General features: G+C 41.2%; 1 protein-coding gene across 3 annotated transcripts in view; it reads left to right on the plus strand.

Moving 5' to 3' along the window:
- The window catches only part of pard3ba (par-3 family cell polarity regulator beta a), a 162375-nt gene extending 140277 nt beyond the window's left edge, over positions 1-22098 (plus strand). For all 3 annotated transcript variants that reach the window (XM_028470453.1, XM_028470464.1, XM_028470472.1), the window contains 2 exons: positions 8731-8807; positions 20935-22098. In XM_028470453.1, the coding sequence (XP_028326254.1) occupies positions 8731-8807; positions 20935-21286 (429 nt within the window). In that variant the 3' untranslated portion in view covers positions 21287-22098. The remainder of the gene's footprint in view (positions 1-8730; positions 8808-20934) is intronic.
- Positions 22099-22856: the final 758 nt, after the last annotated feature.

The raw sequence follows: 22856 nt of genomic DNA on the forward strand, positions 1-22856 counted from the left end.
CGTGAGAGACGCCTTTTATTGCCTTCCTCCATCGCGCACCTTAATCTGATCATTTATCATTAATTATTAAAAAATAAACCACTCATTGTAATCAGAATTAGGAGAGACATTATTTATTTATTTAGTTGTTTTTTTATTTTATTAATTGTAAACTCTCTGGGATTTGATATTTATTTTCTTCCTTTCCCTAAAATGTGTTTCCATTTGTCACCAGATTGTGCAGTGAAACATTTGCATTTTTTAAAATTATTTTTTTTTCATGCATGGAGAATGTAAAGCTCCAAAAAACAAATGCAGCTGTGTTGTTTCTCTATTTTTACCAATTTTGTGTGCAGTGACCCCTTAGCTGAGGTCAGTCAGTGTTAACCCAGGTTACATCAAAGCATCTGAAGGTCAAACAGAGGAACCTCCTGACATTTTGTATTAGGCCAGTGAAGAGTGGGTTGTGCTCATGTGATGCTGAAGAGGACACACACACACACACACACACACACGTGCACACACAGAAACCTGGTGACGCACCTTTCAGGGCGTCATAACCTGAAGATGGAGAAATGAACGCTGCCACTCACATATGCACGCTCACTGGGGTTACCGGCATGTTATTTTACTGAACAGTGGGAAGGCAAACAAACTCATGTAGGAGGGCCGACCCAGGAACAACACTCCAATGACCACACACGCACTAACACACTCTGACACACATGGAACAAGTTTAGCATCTGTGTTGATTACAGAGGTGTTCAGGGGCCAAATACGTACCCGTTTGATCTCAAGTGGGCCACAGATTTTAGGTGTCGGTAAATGATGTGCACAGTGTGTAAAACACTGACTATATCCAAGCAATAAATGACAAATATTAGTTCCTACAGGGTCTTCATTTCAAAAATACTTGCTTCTTTTGACCAATTTTTCCGCACTTTTTAGGGAAATCTTGTGGGATTGTTTACGAGATTAGGGAAAACTCTAGAGTCTTTCCGCAATTCACGATTAAAAATACTTGCAGTCATGTGATTAAAAGCATTGGAAGATTTCAAGCCTTTTCTTGAATTTGTGAATATGTAAGGCCTTGTATTCCATAAACGTATTTGTTTAGTAGTTTTCACAATTATTCACTCGTTTACTTTTTCCTGGAGCTATTGGAGCTGGCCCACGGGCCACATGTTCTACACCCCTGCTTTAGTCGATGCACGCATGTGAGTTTTCCACACTTTCAAAACATTTTTAGATAGATTTGCTGCCTCCGGCAAGCAGCTGAAGAGTATTAAAAAAATGCAATTTTAGGGTTCATTCTTACTTTGAAGGACATTTTCAGTCTAAGTCTGTCGTATTTTTGATCAAAATAACTTGTTTTCTGCTTTTAAAGCACTTTAAAATGTGTTCATGTCATTTTTCCTATTTGTGCTTCACAAAAGTAACTTTCTTGGGAAATAGCGACCCATTCAAACCTCCATCTGTTGCCAAAACATTGACTCTCATTTTTCTGACTTCTTGATCTAGTTCAATCCCAAACTAAACTGTATGTGGAGGTAAAACGTCCACTCGGAGGTCAAGAGTTGAAGCTGAACAAACACCAACGAAGAAGACAATTATCAGCAGATTGGCCTATTACCAACGGAGACTGCATTCCAGCCAGAGTGTGTGTAGCCTTCGGTCCTCGTGTGTGTGTGTGTGCGCGTGTGCGTGTGCGTGTGCGTGTGCGTGTGCGTGTGCGTGTGCGCGTGTGTGTGTGTGTGTGTGTGTGTGTGTGTGTGTGCGTGTGTGTGTACGTGGACCATCTGCTGCTAATGAGCTCAGAGTGTGCGGGGTCCAGGTGTGGATGTGTTTAGTGTACACTGGGGGGGCCAGAGAGCCTCTTGTTAGACACACACAGACGCACACAAAGCCTCCTAATTCGACATAATCGCCTGTGCCAGCGGGTGAGACTCAACTGGCATCAAAGAGCTGCTCTGACCTTTTTCACTAGTAGTTGGTTATTAATTAGTTGCTATGCCGACAGCCGTCAGTTAAAAACACAGGTTTGTAAAAAACGATGCTTGAACAAAAAATTAAGACAAAAATTTGTCTGTGGTCGTCCTGGGGATGTGTCAAACTCTAGGCCTGGGGGTCTAATGCCGGCCCCAGAGCATCCACTTGGTCCAGCAGAAGAACTAGTTCAGTTCTAGATATTTCTGTCCTTTAAAGGCTTTTAAATCCTTCCTTTTTACATATAAATCATACAGTTGTGGTCTATATAAAGCGGAACTGCAATGCTTGGGTCTGAATTCCTCATTATTATAGCTCCACCCCTTTTCTACCCCTTTTCTGATGTGCTTCTGAGAGCAACTTGTTTTGGTGCCGTCTCTTTAAATGCAAATGAGACACTTCATACCCCGCCCCCTCTCCAGGTTGCAGAGGTGACACTCAGTTCAACTCCACCCTGTTCGGCCATTTTTGTAGTTTGATAGAAGAGATACGATTATCTAGCGCCGCAGAAAATGTTTATTCACACGTTATTTACTAAATGTCAACCACAGAAGACTTGTTCATCCAGCTTTACATGTTCAAGCCAGAGTCGGACCCGGCGGAGCGAGAGGAAAATGAAGATGATGAACCTGCAGAACCCTAACAAGTGAGCTAACACAAGCGCCGAGCTAACGCTACCGCCAAGCTACCGTCACGAAATGCATTTTAATACAGTCTTTTCGGAGACAAAAACGGCAAAATGAAATGACTAATGATAACTTTAGACTTAAATTAAATCACGTAGGCCATATCATCAAGGATCTAAAACGAGCACCCAGCGCAACTGCTAATGCTAACAAAACAATGACAGGGACGTCTTATCATCACACTTTTTAGCGTTATTTACAGCTTACCGAAGTGCTCTGTTCGTCGTCTCCAAAGATAGAAGGAATTGAACCCTCAATCAGACAAAGTCTTTTGGCAAATCCTTCTTTATACTGGCGAAGCAGTCATTCTTGAAGTGCTTCGCGCACACAAAAATGACCTTATCCACAGATGTGGGTACATTTCCGTGAAAAATAAAGCTCAATAATAATAATAATAATAATAATATCAAAATGTTTATGGCTTGGATTTTGTCTGTTTTGTGCATACTTTAAAATGTATGTGGAAGTGCAAATTCAAGTTTAAAGTTGATCGATGGGGTTGAGGTTCATGTTTTTATGGACCTGGTTTTGGAATGACAAAGTCTTTCCAAAACTGTCTCCACAAAGCTGGAAGCATAACTTTGTCCAAAATGTCTTGGTATGCTCAAGCTTTAAGACACTCAATCACTACAAATGGTTATAATAGTCTTTGTCTTTGTCCAATAATTTTCATTGAAAAGATAACACTGATTTTACGTCGTCTCTGTCTCCACCCAAAAGTTTATTTTCACATTCTTATTTCTGCCACATATGGAAGGTGTTTAGAGCCAAATGTTTGCAGTTACTTTTCCTCCCATGGAAGATTTGATCAAATCTCATTTCTTTGCTGTGAGGGTAAGATGAATGTCGTTTCGGCTCTGTCGTCTCGTGCCAATCTGAAACGGGGCACTGTGGGCGATGCTGCCAACGGAGGGTGGGCATGGGGCGCCGGCCAGAGACGCCACACTGAGACATGCAGTTAATTAGCATTGGAGATGGATGAAGTGAGGAAGAACGGCACAGAGAAATGGCAATACAGAAGGCTAATTATGCCATTTGCAAAGAGTCGTCGGGGTAAAGAGCCTTGGAAATCTCAGCATCTCTCGACCAGGGAATGAAAGTGCCGCTCAGGCATTGTGTCAAAGCACTGGGACCCTCATCGGAGGACTATTGTACGTACAGTATGAGCATTAAAAAGTTACTGCCAAGCAAAATGAGCGTTGATGAAATCCATTTCCTGATCCCTGGCAATTCCTTAAGATGAATGCAACAGCTGTGCTGCTAGAGTGGAGAGGAGTGTGTGTGTGTGTGTGTGTTTCAACTGGTATCATCTGGCACTGTCATGGCAGAGCTCTTTCAATGAGAAAAATGGGTGACATTCTGCTCATTCACACTCGCACAGATGCCAACCATTTTGTGTGCAACTGGTGGATCGCAGCGTGACTCGACACAAATGTACAATTTATTTTTTGGTGAAGGAGAGCATTGTTGCTCTGCACTGATGAGGCTGCCTTCCAGGCAGGCTGAAACTCTGCTGATTGGGAGTTGAAATTGCACACAGATGCAGCGTCCTCTTAGATTAACATAGTCGTTAAACTAACGGCCCTCGACTCGTTTGTCTTCAGCATCCACTGTCGCCCCTTTTTAACAAGCTGCCCCCAAACCAAGGAAACTCTTTCACTTTTACATTATCACGAGTTGATAGATGGCCTCGCTGCTGCATAAATAAAACTTTTTTGTTGAGAAACATTCCTGTGACCAACAGAAAACAGATACGTGACCTCCTTAGATTGTGCAATTTCACCATCAGAGACAAAAAATCCACATCATCAGCAAATCTGGATTTTCGTCAATGATTATTGATACAAGACATGCACTAAAGCGGGGTACACATAAAGAGAATCAGGCGGTTTTTGTCATGATTTTCCCCCTTCCCGACCAAGGACAGCAAACACCTGACTATCTTCTGTTATATAAAATTATCCTATCAGATTATCCTGTGGTCTGAGGTGAGTTATGAGTGAATTTGTCCTGTTAATCAGCTCTGAAACGGGTCGACATTAAAAAATATTGAAACCGACGACTAATGATTTGTGAAATGGAACGGAATTTCCCCTAATCAAGAAGCGAGCTGACTGAGAAAAACGACATTTCCCTGTTGAAAATTCCAATCGCCAAAATTTCTCCAACATGGCTGATTGCTATAATATTGGATTTTTTTTCCCGACTTTACAAAGTATGAGCTCCAACTTCAGGTGGTGTTCAAAGTCACTTTTTTAAGTAGGAAGTTGGACAATCCGGAGTTCTGATTTTCTTGAAACGCAGCATTAGATCACATTCTTGAAAGAAAAGATTATCAGAGCTTGCACACACATTACGAATGTGTCGCGTGTGTAACAGATTAAAAAAATCTCTTTATATTTAGAAAATCCTTCTGCGTCCTTCTGACCTATTGCTCTTTGTCTGCAGGCTGTTATGTTATTAGCATGAAGAATTCCTCTGATTCTATTCAAACACTCTCCGACTCTCCATATTTTTTCTGTCTCCGGCTTCAGAAGACGTATTACACCTCACAGTGAGACTACCCACACACTATTACACACACAATCTCACACACAAGGTCCTCCACCTGAGACCCAGTGCATTGCAGAGACAAATGTCTGCCTTCCCTCACATTATGCACCCCTTTGCATAATGGGCTTCACTTTCTGACATTGTATTGAATGTGCACACAAAAGCACACACTCCTTGTGTCGTCTACTGGTTACTGTACAGCAGGCATCAGAAACTGGTGGTCTGGGGGCCAGAAGTAGCCCATGGTCTAATTTTGTGCAACACCCAAAGTGAACACGGAAAAAGACTCTGAAAACCATAAAATGACAGCAAAAATGAACCAAATGACAGCAAAAATGAACCAAATGACAACAAAAATGACTAATAACTTGCTAAACACTAACCAAAATACACAGAATGGCAGGAAATGTACAAAATATCAATACACAGTGACAGAAAAATACTCAAAACCACACCAAAAACAAACAAAATTATGACAAAATTTACAAAAAGGACCAATAATCACACTCTAAACATAACAAAAATCTACAAAAATTACTAACCAAAATACACAGATTTGTAGAACATAGATTAAACATCAAAACAAAGACACAAGATGACTCCAGAAACACACAAAATACACAAAACCACAGTAAAAATAAACAAAATGACAGCACAAATATACAAAAATAACTATTAACATGCTAAACATTAACCAAAACACACAAAATGACAGAAATAAACACATAATCACAGTAAAAATACACAAAATGACAGCAAAAATATACAAAAATGACTGGTAACATGCTAAACACTAACCAAAATACACAGAATGGCAGGAAATGTACAAAATATCAATACACAGTGACAGAAAAATACTCAAAACCACAGCAAAAACAAACAAAATTATGACAAAATTTACAAAAAGGACCAATAATCACACTTTAAAGATAACAAAAATCTACAAAAATTACTAACCAAAATACACAGATTTGCAGGACATAGATAAAACATCAAAACAAAGACACAAGATGACTCCAGAAACACACAAAATACACAAAACCACAGTAAAAATAAACAAAATGACAGCACAAATATACAAAAATAACTATTAACATGCTAAACATTAACCAAAACACACAAAATGACAGAAATAAACACATAATCATGGTAAAAATACACAAAATGACAGCAAAAATATACAAAAATGACTGGTAACATGCTAAACACTAACCAAAATACACAGAATGGCAGAAAAATATACAAAATATTCAACAAAATACACAAAATGACAGAAACTTATTCAAAACTACAGCAAAACCACACAAAATGATGACAGTTTACAAAAATTACGAATAATAACACTCTAAACGCTAACCAAAATACACAGAATGGCAGATGAATATACAAAACCACAGAAAGCAACATACAAAATGACCAATAATACACTAAACACTAAATAAAATACACAGAATGGCAGAATTTTTTTTTTTAAAAAAACACAAAAAGGCAACAAAATGACTCAAAACACAGTTAAAATCCCCCATTTGTTATTTCCTGTGTTAATGCTCAGATTGCTCATTATTCCAAATGTGACCCTTGGATCAGAAAATCACATTTTCGTGGCCCCCACTGTGTTAAAAGTTTCCCCTCTCTGCTGTACAGACTCTAATCTGCATTTGTGTATTGAATAGCATCTTTGCCCCAACCATGGCTGTGATCCTGGCTGCTTTTCAGATACATTCGCTACATTACAGAGACATGCTAATGATATCTGGTAATGCCCCATGCTGCTTTGAAATTCACAACGAGTTTGAAGTCATACGTGCATGCAAAGGAGAGCAATAGAGCGATCCTGATGGGAGTCATTTGGACTCTTTATAGTGTGTGTGTTTGTGATATTGAACACGCTGTACGGTGGGTTGACCCCCTTTGATAGCACAGATTAAAGGTTTGACGGCTGGCCTCGTGTTGTGCTCATGTGCTCGACGCTTATTGTACACACGGCTGTCGTATCGGTTTGTGTTTAAATGAATGAAGAGAGAATAGAAAGCAAGAGGAAACACATTCAAAGAAAACCGTTTTTTTAAAAGTAATAAATACCAAACACGCACAGAGACATAATGGGAAAAGTTACAAGATAAACTAACGGAAAATAAAAACAGTGAAATCAGCGGGAATAGATTTAGGTATATCATTTACTCCAAAGTGGATTTTGTGTTAATATTTTAGCGCAGCTACATTAGAGAGCCACGAATGACTCTCTGGTTTTTATGAGCTTCTTTGCAACATTCCGGCTAATGTTTGTCATTTTCTTTATGAAAACATTAAATCTGCATGAGCTTAAACCACTAATAGCCAGTGCATGCATGATGCATGCTTGCTTTATTTTGTTTTTCTGGCTAAACCTTATCTGCTGCAAAGCATCTCTGTATAGCTATGTAGCTCTTCTTCTTCATGAGGTGGACCAACATGTTTGTAATCTGATTATTATGAAGGTCAGCGCATACAAAACGCTTTATTTCCATCCATTCGGACCTATTATGGTAATGTCTGTGTTGATTATGTTTCTCCATTAACCCATTAGGACTGATAGCAACATGAATTTTTTCCCCTATTGTAAAGGGAATGCTTTTAGTCAATGCTGGAATTACATCATGTTTTGCCAAAAGCTCATAAATATAGGTAATACTCATGAATATAAGTAAACTTGTATATAGTTTTTGCATTAACACAGTATATTTGGAGTTTTGTGTTGTATATTTTGTCCAATGTCATATAGAAACCTTGTTAATGCATCTAAAATCTAAATAGTCAAGTTTGATACCGACTGGCAGTGTGTATAATGTTTGCTGTAGGACGTTAGTTCTATTTCTATTGAAGCTGCTATAAAGGTGAAAGGTATTACACAGCTGTTCTGGGACCACAGAAAGTTCTTATTTGGAGAATAAAATCAATGAATCAATACAAATTGGGGCATTTATTCACAAGAACAGACATGTTTTGAACAGTAAAAGACTACATATAAAACAAAGAAATACTGATAATTGGGATATTTTAATTAAACCATACTTATTTTTGGAGGTGCTGTGAGAAAGAGAAGTCAAGTAATTCAGCAACTGATGATCAGCAATAATCGGAACTCGAATCGATCATCGTTAATCAAAAATAATCAGAATCGAATCTAATGGTGACGTGTCTGCGTTTAACAAACTCCTCTCGACCATTACTTTACAGCCTTGACTTTAAATGTCCGCTGCTTACGTGAACGACTCGCCACACCCTCTTGTGGCGCTCAAGGGTATTGCAAGAGTGAGCCGCGAAATGTACGAAATATTTTTGAAGAAAAACAGTAAAGGAAATGCAGCAGGAATTTGGAAAAGTACACACGAAACAGGCAAATTTAAGGCATTGATACATAAAAACTACCCACTGAACACTGCATGTGTGTGGTTCTACCAATGTCTCCTGTCTGACTTCTGGTTTGGGAGTTCACTGTTTGACTTTGGAAGGTTTGACTTTGACTTATCCTCTGCTTTCCTCGCAGGTGGCCCCCAGAGGAGCTGAATCTCGGCCTGAGCCACGCTACGAGGAAATAGACCGGCAGTACCCCACACAGCCCAGGTGAGACCTGTGTGTGTGTGTGTGTGTGTGTGAAATTAAATGATAACTCCTTGCCATCCCTTCCTTTCAGTGTTTCAAACTCTCTCTCCAACACACACACATGCACACACACACACACACATGCACACACACACAGCACCGACTAATCCTATTTGGAGTTTCTAATTAAATCTGTAGTGTTTGCCTTGGGAGCGTCTACTCATCCTAGGAATAAGAGTGATCAACTCTCCTGAGAGCTGAGTCTTGACAGGAGGATCTCACACTCAGATGCAGACATGGGTTGGCCCCCCTAAAGGAGGGTCCACCCCCCCCCCCAAACTATGGTTGGCCCCTCTGCTGTGTCTTTAATAAAACAATCGTCTGGTCATATAGATGTACATCCACCACCTACAGGGTAGTGTTTGTGAACAGCATTTTCTTTCAATCTTCTCCCCCCGATGGCTAAGTGGACCGTGGAGTGATTTGTTACAAGATGAGCAGAAAGAGGCAAAGTGGGGACACGCGCATGAAAAAAAAAAAAAAAGAGTCATTTCACGGGTTATTGCTCCTCCTGATACGTCAGACCTCAGGGAGCACAGACGTCAGCACCGGCTCACGAAGGGACAAAGCCCACCAAGAATCTGAGGGAAAAGGCACTTAAATGAAGGGGTGTGGCCTTGGACTTCAGTGACAGAACAAATGAGACGCCGCGGACGCTGAAAGATTTAGATCGGGCCTTGAAGAGCTTCACTTTCACTCAGTGTTCCGCAAACTGTAACGATGAGTTTAATATTCCATTAGATGATGTAATCTTTCAGGCATAAAGGTCAAACATTTGAGAAGAAAACTACACGTAACAGATTCAATCTTTCCTGGAGTTTTTTTTTTTTTTTTAAATTTTGAAACAATAGCTGTGATAATCATATTGTGGCATTTTTAAAAAGAATTAAAAATTAAAAATGTATTTATGTTGATTGTTCCATAAGAAGGCCGATTTCAATTGATCTCGTTGCCATGTCGGGTGTTGAACTTTATTCTCACTGGTCAATAATGAACGTTGTGTAGTTTCCAATCAATAATTAATCAAATATAAATAAACTCAACTACACATGCTGCGTTTACGGAGAAAATGCACCTGAGAATTCAGTATGAATGAGTATGAGCTTCTCCTGTGAGCTCTTTCAAATACAATTGATACAATGTAAAATACTAAGTTTTTATGTTGCCATAGCAACCCCCCCAAAAAAGTTTGGCGAAATCTTTGGATTAAAATTTTTAAAAAAAATCCAAAAGCACAAACGGAAAACTGTGAGGAGTTATGTGCAGAAAAAATGTTGGGATATGACAAAAATAATGAAACACTGCCTGTAATAGCCCTAGAAATATACATGTATTTATGTTACAAGTCTTGGGATTAAAATTGATGTTAGACCAGATGTTGCTTGTGAAGTTTGAGAGATTTTGTGCTGAGTCACTGATCTCCCCATGCTTCTGTCGTCACTTATTGTCCTGAATGTTGGACCCAGTCTGTGAGAACCTGATGGCGGATGCAAGTGGAGTCAAGTCTTTGGATACGCGCTCGATAGGTCCAACGCTGCCAACAATGATTCACATTTAAAATGAGTTCATTTCCTCAAGTGATGTTCCTATTGTTGTTTAACTGGTGTTAGTCTCTGCTTTGAAGTATTTTAGGCCTGAGACCCAATGGAAATGATCTACTTTAAATGCACATGGGGCTGGTAACTCGCTTCTGGGAACAGCAGTGAAGCAGAAAAGCAGAGAGAGAAAGGATTCCAGATAGAGTTGGAGCTGTTGTATTATGGTTATGTTGAAAGATCTGAAGTCCTCAGTTGGCCAGAAGTCCTCTGACAGTCCCACGCATACAGAGAAGGAAGAGCAGTGGGAGGGGAACGCAGCTATATTTTAGCAATGAGTCTTTTATTTAATCTAAAGGGGGGAAAAAGTGAGTGAGTGAGCGGGCACAGCGGTGAATTGAATGCATTTTTCAAAGTGGAACTGAACTTTGTGCAAAATCCCCCCAGGGGCAGCCATTATTGAAAGCCATTTCCTCTCAAAATGAGTGCGGCTCCACCATTGGCCTGGCTCTCATTAGCATACATTTGGTCTGCCTTTGTGTGGAGCCGGCTGGAGCTGCAGCTGGAGGGGTGAGAGTGATGGTTGAGTGTGCACGGATGCTGTAGCCTGGCATTGCACTGCAGTCTGAGCTGGAGGCATGGCCATAAGGCAACGTTAGCATGTGAAAATGGACGTATCAGATAAAAAAGTTACATTCCACATTCCTCGGAAAGTCTTTCTTCTGAGTTTATTTTGTCCAAACTTTTCCTGGCTGTCCTTCCTTGTCGCTTCTTTCTTTTGCACCTAAATGGTAGAAATCTCAGGACTGATGGGAAAAAGAAATGGATCTGAGCCTGGGATGTACTGCTGAGAATGACTGTAGAGCAGCCAACAGGCGAGAGATGAATTCTGGGAAAGAGGATTTGGAGAAGGAGCTCAAAGTGTCAGCATGAAGAGGTTTTGCCCCAGGGATGGTGATAGTGCTACTTTGGCTCCTGCTTCACTCTGCACCGGCCATTAGTGGGTCGGATAGGACACACACACACACACACACACACACACACACACACACACACACACACACAGAGAGAGAGAGATGGCCATATGGAGAACATTAACATCATTACCAATTCAAAGGCGCAGGTCATGGGCGCGGCGACCCAGCCCAGGTTATCCAATCAGAAGACCCCGTGACCCCCCCCCACCACCACTAAGGTGATTGGATTAGGAGGTCAGGTTAGCTCGGCTACAATGCTGGCCGCCGATTATAATTGGCTGATTAATGCGCAGCTGATGGAGCCTCGTGACCCAACGGAACAATGAAGACCCAGACACGTGTGTGTGTGTGTGTGTGTGTGTGTGTGTGTGTGTGTGTGTGTGTGTGTGTGTGTGTGTGTGTGTGTGTGTGTGTGTGTGTGTGTGTGTGTGTGTGTGTGTGTGTGTGTGTGTGTGTGTGTGTGTGTGTGTGTGTGTGTGTGTGACTAAACAACAATTCAACACTGGGTTAAGGTTTTCACATCGGGATCTGATAACGATGTTGTGCGTTGCAGCGTTTGGTCGATGGAACAAAAACGAGAAGTTTGTCACCATATTATACCAGCTGCACGATATTGGATTTTTGGCTGATATTCAATATGCCGAAACTTTACAACTTATTTGGCCGAGGCCAATAGATTTGCCCCCACAGATCACCTAATTCACATTTGGCAAACTCGAGGCTCGTGGGCTGAATTCAGCTCTTTAGAGCATCTAATTCGGCCCACAGCAGAAAGCAAAAAAGTCAGAGAAACCATGAATCTTTGCGGAAATTACCAAGTAATTCAGTTGTGGATATCTCCAAATTACCATAATACATAAATTCAATGAAACTCCACAATAATTTCAGGGCTCACATTTTCCCCATGCTTATTGTATATCACATGATGGGAGTCATTTTTAATCTCAAACTGTAAAAAGAACCACATTTTTCCCCAATCCTGCAATTTTCTTCAAATGATTCAACAAAATGTCCACAAATTACATAAAAATGGGCCATAAATGAAATGAACTGAAAGTGAAGATCCTGCTTTGATGTTATGAGTGCTGCACATATTTTATCATTTATTTATACGTAGAACTGCAAACTAGAGCACAATAATAAATAAATTACAAATTTTCCCACCTAAAATCTGCGTCCCACTTCAAATGAGCAGCTCCGTATTTGGCCCCTGAACTAAAATGAGTGTGACACCCCTGATCTAAATGCTGTTGTGGAATTAACGTACAGAATTATTATACGTACTGTTTATCATGTTGGCATGCTGGCAAATGCAGACATAAGACAAAAGAATAAAATAATAATGTAAATCCGTGTATCATTAGTTCATTATGAAACAAAAACATGAAAAGCGGAAAAAAAAAAACACTCATTATTTGATATTCGTTTCCAAAACCAAAATGAAAAAACGGAAAACGCCTTGTTTTTCAAATTCAAGATCTTTTGCTTCGGTGCAGAAAATGAAAAACGAACACCTTCATTTGTTTTCTTCATTACCAATTGGCCAAAGTACGTGACCCGGAAGTGAAGTGTTACACATTCCTCAATATCTTTAGCTCTGCAACACTTAAGAGTCTCTAAATCCTCTGAAATGTCCGTGAGGAGGTTCTGTGCCCAACACCAGCTAAAGCGAAAAGGACACGTTTCGGATGCACAGTTGGAAGCGGCGATCTTGCCATACCGAACTTCCGTTAGCATAGTCGTCGGATGAGAGTACACTTCAAAGTACAAATCGGCAATGGAGAAAATGAATGTGTTCGTTTTTCATTTTCTGTAACGTGTCAATAACTTTGAGCATCACTAATATATATATATATATATATATATATATATGTGTGTGTGTGTGTGTGTGTGTGAAGAGCCCAACGTTTGCTGCTTTTAAAACTCTGTCCTTTGTTACTGACACAAGCCTTGCTCGTAAAAGTGCCTGAGTCATCAAAAACAGACCACGCTGTAGCTAAATATAGCATCAATGTCTCCCATAATGTTTGTGGGCCAAAAATAGAGTTGATTTGGATGTTTTTAGCTTCCACTTTGACCCCGTGTGATGGTAGGATGTGATCAGTTTGTCGTTTTTATTGAGATATAGAAGAGGGTCACATGTGAACACTTGTGATTATTGTGGTCTCAACGTCTTTTCTCTTTCACTCTCCTCACATGTTCTGATCTGTGTGTGTGTTTGCAGTCAGTTCTGTAGTTGAGCTTCTGCTCTCGCACTGACAGAAATGCTCTTATCAAGCTCTCTGGCCCTTCTTATAAAACAAGGGCCAACTTTGCAGCATTTCTCTGCATGTCGAGTGTCCCTGGAGAACTCTTCACTGACCTTCTGCTGAAGTGCACAAGCACACTTGTCAGACTTTGCAGCCACTTTGCTTTCTCTGCCCGTGTGTGTGTGTGTGTGTGTGTGTGTGTGTGTCTGCACATGGACCTTTTTCACCTGCCCAGGTTGTGTCTGCTCGAGCCTAATGAGCTACATGATGACTGGACACATCCACTGACATGGAACAGAACACATCATTCTTTATTTTGGATTCCAACCTTCTTATTTTGGAGCTTTTCTTCCTGTCTTCCCATCCCGCTGCCTTTCACAACATCATAACCGCTCCACCAGCTTCTCCTCAGCTATCAGATAAATAAATTACCTTTCAACTTCACCAACCGGGTTAAGGTTATTGTCTTTGTAATTCATTTAATTTTCAGGTTCAGGAGAGTTTGGAGCGAGGCATTTCTTTCCATTTGGCCCCTAGCAGCTGGCGATGACACAGGATACACAATAATTGATTTAAAAAGTCGACACTGGCCTCTTTTATTGTGAAATAATGACTATAAATAAGCTGCCCAGGAGTTTTCAAATCGTTGGAATCATTGCACAGGTTATTAGTTTCATTCCCCCATGAGATGTCGTGACCCTTGCTTCTCCACGGGGCCGTTATGATGCAGCGGGCCCCTCAGTGTGCAGACTCAGTGGTGTTTGTATCCGTACACAGAGGAATGTAATGGAATCAGCCATCGGGAATGAAAGCGCTATAACCAGCTCCATCACACGCACAGCTGAGGCTCAGCCTGCTTTTCCTTCGTATATATCCCAGATTCAGCCAATCCTGTTTGTCACTATTATTCTGTCTCTACGTTTTATTTCTCTATTTGTGTTTTCATTCCGTCCTCCCCTCTCGCTCGTTTCTCTCCCACCGTCTCGCAACTTCGTCGACGGAAGAAATGAAATCATCGCAACATAAATAAAACAAAAGGTACACACTCCGAGGCCTCTGTGTTTCCTGTGAGCTCGCTAAGGAATGCACAGAGCGAAAATGTAAAAGCGTGTGTCACATTCAAGCTGAAAATATGAATGGACAGGCGGTGCATAATGTAGGGGCAACACTGGATGCAAATAGTTAAACAGAATTCAATGCAATCTTTGGAGAAAATTGAAGCTAATTCAAACTGCAGAGAGCCAAAAGGTTTCCGCATCAGGCATCTGTTTCTACCATCAACTGTTACATGATCGCTCTGCCTGTTTTACAACTGTCCAAAATAATAACTCTGACCATTAACCCTCCGTCCAATAGCTTCCCGACGTGTCCAGGGCGCATTTTAGACGCTTGGAAATGAGCTTAATGGAAAAGTTTGGAAAGTGTTTGTCCCCGTCTCTCCTCACCTCTTAATATCTGCACCTAAACACACAGTTACCTGCCACGGATGCTGTACACAACCTCTGTCAGTGCTCAGTATAATGTTGTAAAGAATGTAAACACGGCCTCATTTGGCAGAAAAACAGGAGTCGACAGTTTTCTCCGCTGTTGTTGACGTAGGCGGGTTCGGTTAGCAGAGCAGAGTCCGAGCTTCTAATGATTGTCCTGAGACTTTAACCCTCCTCCAAATATTACAAACACATTTTACCCTTGGGGTCCGTCTGACCCCAGAGATAACTGCCTCCAGAAAATTGTTGACCAAGTTTTTGTTTCAGGCACTTTGTTTATTTTTTCAATACATAAATAAGCTCTTGATAAATGAAACTCAGACCTGTTCTCTAGCGCCACCATCATGCAAAACATTAAATTTTAGAATTATTGCATCTTAAAAATCTTTCATCCACATCTTTTCTGATTTGTGATGCACATTTATGACTCTCACAGAATGAACCATATTGATTGATGTTGGTGACCCCTCTTTCCTTTCATAAACATATTTACTTATCTCTTTTTTTGTAACATATTTGGGGTTTTTACCTTTAAAGTCCTCTGTCTCGGACACATTTCACTTTCACTGTGAAAGAGCTGTTCCAAAACCTCATTGACAGTCAACCTTTTCTTAGGAGACTTTTTCAAGAGAGCGAGAGAGAGAGAGAGCGCATGCAGATTGCAATACGATCAGCTCAATGACGAATGATTTGGAGAATCTTTTACATTTGCTCCTCCCTTAGTTTGCATAAGCTATCAACACATGGGTCACACACAGACAGACAACTTTTACACAAATTGACCCCGGAGGAACACGAATGCGTGCAAAATCCATTCAGCACATTGAAAAATTATCATTGTGATCATTTTATACTTAAATTATTGCACTCATTAAATTAGGAAAAGTCAAGAAATATGAAGCAAAAAAAACAAAGTTCTTATTTGAATGATAAACATTGAATGGGGTCAAGGTGAAAGAAAAACCAATTCAAGGAATGTGGATAATGCATGAATAGGTGAAACCATTTTTAAATCTATAAAAGAACCATAAACAATCACTGTATCCAAATGATGACACACTAAATATGAATGCACGGGCGCACCTATTAAACGCTGAGGTGCAGCAGCTGTTTGGTTTACGGCGCCATTAATATATTGTGCGCGCAGTGCGTTTCTGCGGCAGACGTGCTCACACGTGTACCCGCGTGTTCACCTCATCTCGGCAAAAGTTAATGAATCCAATCTCCGAATGTCACTTAATTGACTTTCAAGTCAACAAGCGTCTGAGCATTAATTTTGTGTGAACGCTCGAGGACAGAAACTCTGCACGTGCGCATAATCATGTAGATTCTCCATGAAATGCATAAAAATAAACACAGGGTTCAGTCATTTAGTCAAAACAGTTTTTACGTCGACACAAAAATGTATCCATGCAAATGTGAAGACTGAATAAAAATCAAACAAACGCAGATTGTCTGATTGAAACGCAGAAAGCTGAAGGTTGGAGGGCTTTCCATAACATGGAGGGTTGCAGTCCTGCATGTTTATCGGATATTATCCACTTTAGCGTATTTGCCCGTTCAGGGATAAAGAAATTACTTTCATAGACATACGTTCATAATTCCTTATAAAACATGAAACGTGGCGCCGCAGCTTGTCAGAAAATAGGATTAACTTTTAATAATAGGCAGTTGACATTTATTATCAGCTCATTTATCTGTGCACAGTCTGGCCTGGAGTTTCTATCCCAGCTGTTCTTTGCTTTGTTGTTGTTTTTTACTCAGACTTTTTATATAAAGTTGTAAGAATGGGTTTAAACTCATATCAAAAAACCTTTATTGTGTGTGTATGTGTGTTAGTGTAAAGATCTAAGCTGTGTACATGCCACAGTGTTTTCCCACTTTAATCAACGTGTGGATGGGTTTGTGCCTGACAGAGACATATGATTATTTTCCAGCTGGTTATGAGGACTGGGGGAGTGAATGGGAGCAATGACGGATCGGGATTTTAGCTAAAGGGAGGGGCATAATTTCCTCTTTCCATTTCCTTGGGGCAGGTGCGAGACAACCTCACAAGCGCCCCCCCCCCAACAAAAACCCAGATACCTCAGTGTCATAAGGCAGAAACACACACACATTCTGTGTAATCATACACTGCCAGCACACATTCACATGCATAACTGTGGTTCTAATACACACACACCCACACACACACACATACACACACACACCGAGGGACAGACAGGTGTCTCATCTGCAGACAAAAACAACTTCCTGTTGCTGATGGTAGCTTCCCTAAAGCTGTGTTCCTCACTGAATCCCTGATGGTTGTTTAGAATTCCACAAAGTGTGTGTGTGTGTGTGTGCGTGTACTTGTTTGGCAGCTGAATAGAAACACACCTACGTTCTGCTTGTCTCTCATTGTCATGAGTTCTTTTCAAAGCAGATTAGCGTTACTTGCGGCGTTCACTTTAATTGTCATTGTAGACGACAAAACTACATCTTAATCCAGCGGGAATCTGCCATGTTTGGCACGGGTTATTTTCCAGCGAAGAAGTAACAGCTGTGCTAGAAATATCCTCCAATTATTATTTTTTTCCCAAGATAACTGTTAAACAACATGATCGTCTATACAGGAGCTCAGTTTATTTTAACTTCACTTTCCTTTGGTAATGCCATTTGTGCTGCTTACATAAGTTAAGGAGTAAACAAATATGTCCTTCTGACACTTTGATTTATGGACACAGGCATGTCCTGGGGTTGCAGGAAATGCTGCTACGTTCACTCATCATTTATGTTGCATTCAAAAACCGCAGGCATCCAATGTGGTTTCAGGACGTTCACACTAAACCCCTAAAGCATCCGTCCACACCAGGATGAGGCCAGCTGTATGACCTGGGGATTTGGAACCCCCAACGGGTCACTGAGGCCCGTGGACCCCCTAATCTACCCCCCGCTCCAGCTGCTTTGCCGGACACACGCTGATCATAGATTACCCAGAGTTCCTCAGAGCCTCCTCTGTTCACTTCCACCCAAAGTTTCAACATATGGGCAGTGAGAACGATACAGTATAACATTATAAGCATATTTAAATTAATACACTTCATTTATGGTTTCAGGCCAACTACTGAATAAAGATCTTCTTCACAATGTCCAATGAGAATTTAACCTTTAATGTAAAACTACAATTACAACTTTCAAGTTACAGTTTTGACCCTTTTCCTGCTAATATATATGTGGCGGTTGGTGAATCTATGGCCAAATTTGAAGCCGAACTATACATTAAGACTTATTAATTATTATGGCAGAGAAACGATTGTGTAGAGTCCATAAGGAGCTGATGAATGGGTTTCTGAGGTGATGGAAAGATAAGTGCAGCAGGAAGCGCACAAGGAGAAGAAGAACAAAGGATGATAAGGGAGGAAAAGAGGAAGCCAGGTGTGTGTTTGTGTGGCCCTGAGTGAAGCCCTGGATCCAGGTGTTCCCCCTCCTTCATCCACACATCACTCCATCCCTCTTCCTCTCCTCCTCATCGTCTCCCCCGGTGGCCTTCACCATTTAATCTGGATTAATGAGGGAGCTGACCTTCGTGTCTGTCTCTGGTCGCCTCCTTCCACTTCTTGCTGGTTTTTTCTCATGAAGGGACTCTTTACCCAGACTCCTCAGCTCTTCCTCCATATTCATCTAAAATCATATCTTGTTCTCCCACTCATTCCTTTTGACATTTCTTCTTGGTTTTTTTTCCACAACCTCCCGCCACTCTCTCTCCTTCCTCGCCTTCATTGTTGGGACAACTTGTGGATCCTGTCCCACTGCTAGATTTGGGTGGTCAAGCTTCCCACTAAGAAAAAAATTTGCTACACACACGCACCCACACACATACACACTCATATATAGGAATTAACGTCACCAGCTCTTAAATATCCTTTAGGAGCGACGGCGAGTTCAGACGCACACTCGCTCAATCTGTGCTACCTAATCTGTGGTGAGTGACTCGCTCTAATTGGCCAGTCAACAGGTGCTGAGCCGGACCCCAGGGACGGACCGGAGGAGACGGTGGGGTTTGGTTACAGAACAAGGGAGACGCTAAGCTCAAGGCTTCTGTGTAATAACTACAGTGAGAGCCATTGTTGATGGTGGTGGAGGGGCCAGTAAATATCCAAATCTGTTTGACTATTCTTTGATCTAATGCAAGAGTTTAGGATTGTCCAGGAAATTTACAACTTAAAATTTTCCAAAAAGTGCTGCAGGAAAACCTAAAAATACAATCTGGAGTTGACTTAGCCGTAATGTCTGGTTAAAAAGTTATTTTATTTTCACAACTTAACGCCACATGCAACCGCCACACCGTCTCCCTGTTTGTGTTGCGATAGCTAAAAGAAATATAAGCCAAACTAAAGGGTTAAACACATTTCCTTGTGTTATCTAGTACATGTTTATCTTGTTTTGTCCCCCCTTTGAATGACTTGTGCACTGCAGAGTCAAAGCGAACACAAAAAAACAACAAAAGTTTGTGCTCGGAATCCGTCGTGGGTGTGACATTCATCATTATATCCAGTGTAAAGTGCAGGTTTTAACGAGGAACGCATGAACACCAGGTCTCCTCAGGTGCTTTGTTAACCGCTGACCTATGGCTGATTGAGGATTGTTGCAGACAAACGCTCAGAAGGGGATCCAATTAAAGGACATTGGCCAGAAAAGGCTGAATCAAACTATCTGCTACAAAACGGCTTCTGTATCAGAACAATGGTACAATGCTTGGTAATCATTTTAGTGTTTGTCAGTGAGACTTGGATGCTGCAAGAGCAAGGTCACCGTTCTGAAAGGTAGGAAAGTTTTGCTTCGAGCGAGCTCATACAAAAAACGTTCTACAGGTTTTTATTTTCGATTGGTTTAATCCCAACGTCAGTGTCACTCAACACTGGGAGCAGCACATGAGATGGAAAGCATTTGATCTAAAAGTTCACGTGTCGCCTTACTCAGAGGTTTCTCCCCTAATCACCCCCAGCTAGTCCGAGGGAACCAGAGACCTCCAGCTGGCTGCCTGGTTATTGCTACACACACACACACACACACACACACACACACATTCTTTCACTCACAAGCTCAACTCACACACTCAACCTCAGATATGCTTACCAAGGCATTTGCTGTTATCTCCTGGCATCTCTCCATCCACAGCCCTCCCACATTTGGATCTCGCCAAGGCCGCAGCCTCGCCACGTAAACTGAAGAACAGGAGGAAGCTTTACCTCAAGGGAAGGCCAAATCTCTGGCACGTCCTCTGCCCGACACCAGTTTAAACCACTGTTATCTCCTGCATCTGTCTGTGTTTGGGAAAGTTTGGGTCTGTGTTATCCTCGCTGCATAGGCAGAGATTGAGATTGTTGTCAGGAGGGGCAAAAGAAAAAAATAAAAATACATATATAGACAATTAGTAACACAATTGTTAATGTTGATTACAAATATTTGTGTCGACGCGTCGTTTAATGTTGTGGATGAATGCTAAAATCAGGCCGGTGGCTGCTTTCTTGCTTTATTTTTGTGAAGAAGTATTGCGCAACAGAAGAAGAACCAACCTAAAGTCTTAAAAGTTTGGGACCATTTCACTGGAAATAATACATTACACAATCTACAACAAATGAATTCATATGTATTTTGTACAGTCACTGTGTTTTATGGCACTTAAAATATTTCTTTATATTATGTACATTATATTAAGAATTGTATTTTTTGAATTAATTTGGAACAACTGTACTGCAAACTTTTGACCACTGGGGGGGCGGCCAATACTCCCCCTGGCCCCTGCAAATTTCGCATATGCCTCGCTGCCGAATTATTTAAATTTTTTTATCTTCCAGGAGGGATCCCTACGATTATCCCAGACCACGAGACCCAGGTCCACACTACATCGACCCTAGCCGTGTGCCAGGAAATCAGCCCCAGCAGCGCTACTACCCCGGGTCTCCCCAAACTGGTCAGCATCAGCACCGCGCAGCCGTGAGGCAGGACGTCCCCCCATCGCCCTCCACGGGGCGCAGAGAGCGCCACTACTACGAAGCAGCCGGTGGTCTAGTGGACAACTACCGGAACGCCAGCCCCGATAGACACGTCAATGCCAGGGAGCGGTACGCTAGCCCCGAGCGTCGCCGCTACGGAGACGAGAGACAGCCAGACCCGAGACGGAAGAACCCAATGGTGGGTGCCGTTTAAGGAAGACAGGGACAGCTAGGGCAGGTACTTAACATCTCACACACGCACACGTGGATGTAGTCATCGTAAGCTGCTGGTGTGTATGTGGGCGTGTCAGTGTGGGCGTGTCAGTGTACAAAATGTATAGTTCTGTGGTTTCCATCATTAATACAAACCATAGTTTTTAACAAACCTCTACATTCTTCCACAGTAAGTCAACATTGTTGTTTTGTTTTGCTGAAACTTGTTTTCTAACTACTGTCTGTATTTATACATATATATAGCTGTGTGTGTGTGTAATAAAGTATATAAGATTATACAATTTATATTATAGAAAATAAGTTAAAGGTGAGTGATAACAGAGATGTAAGTTTATATATAAAGAACAAACCGAGTGCCAAATGTTGAGGGGAAAAAAACAGGAATGACTTGTGGTTTTTTGTTGCAAAAGTTGATCAAACTGAAGGAAACGCAGTGGATCACCTCGACCACAACAGAAACAGGATGGACGATGAAGCCGACAGATGTGACAAAGGAAGTTCCTCCCCCTTCAAAGTGTCTTCTCGCCCTTGATCTTTTGTCGCTCGGACTTCCTTCACATCCTGCCATCGCACTGGAATTTTTGGAGATTTTGCCTTCAGTCCGATCGGATATGTTCATGTGCGTTTTGTTGTGTATGTGATTGTGATTGTGCATGCTTTGCAGAAACAGTGAGTTATTGAGATTTTGAATAGAATGTATAACTTTTGATCCACGGGCCATTCGACACGTCGTTGCTGAAAGCACTGAAATGTAATGCGACAGAAGCGATTTGCTTAAACTTGCTGTCATAGAGGTGCATGATTTTGTTTTGTTTTTTTAAAACAGTTTTTTTTTTCCATTAAATATTTTTTTGTGAAATGTACAATTTATTGTTTCCTATTCACAAATGATCAAAATGTGCAGATTCCAAACAGCAGCAGTGACTCATGGCTTTAAAAATCCATTATAATCTTTAGCTTAATTTCTCTCTGCACAATCTCCTGATTTATTTGCCCTGTTAGATGACTGATAAGAGAAGCCTGCATTCTGATAATGACTAAATCATCTTCAACAATTACAGGCAGGAAAATCTCCACTAGAAAATGATTACTGCCCAATTTGCTTTCAGAAGTTAAGATGGCACTGATTGGTGAAATTAGACTTGAAATAGGGAATAATTAGAGTGCAAGGAAGGCTTTTTTCTATCAGTTAATGTTTAATTAGCGTCAAAGCCAATTGGGACCAGGCCTCTACTCTCCTCTGTAACCTTCTCCTGTCTAAGCCCAAACACGCCCTTCAAAAACTGCTGAGTCATTGTTTGATTTACAACAATAAAATAGCAAAACATCTCCTTTTAAATAGACTCTAACTGAAGCTGTGGATGAGTAACAGTGGGATGTTGAATGCTTGTTGTTGCATAAATGTGTTCATGCGTCGCTTCCCGAAACAATGGTGCAGTTCTTTCATGAGCTGGAATAGATTAAAGCAAGGTAAACAGAGCTGTCTACTCGCCATCCTGAGGATGCAGCTCCACAGAAGCTCCAACGTGAGCTCACGTGGAGACGCCAGA

Source organism: Gouania willdenowi, chromosome 2 (genome assembly GCF_900634775.1).
Source record: "Gouania willdenowi chromosome 2, fGouWil2.1, whole genome shotgun sequence".
NCBI classification, from domain to species: Eukaryota; Metazoa; Chordata; class Actinopteri; order Blenniiformes; family Gobiesocidae; genus Gouania; species Gouania willdenowi.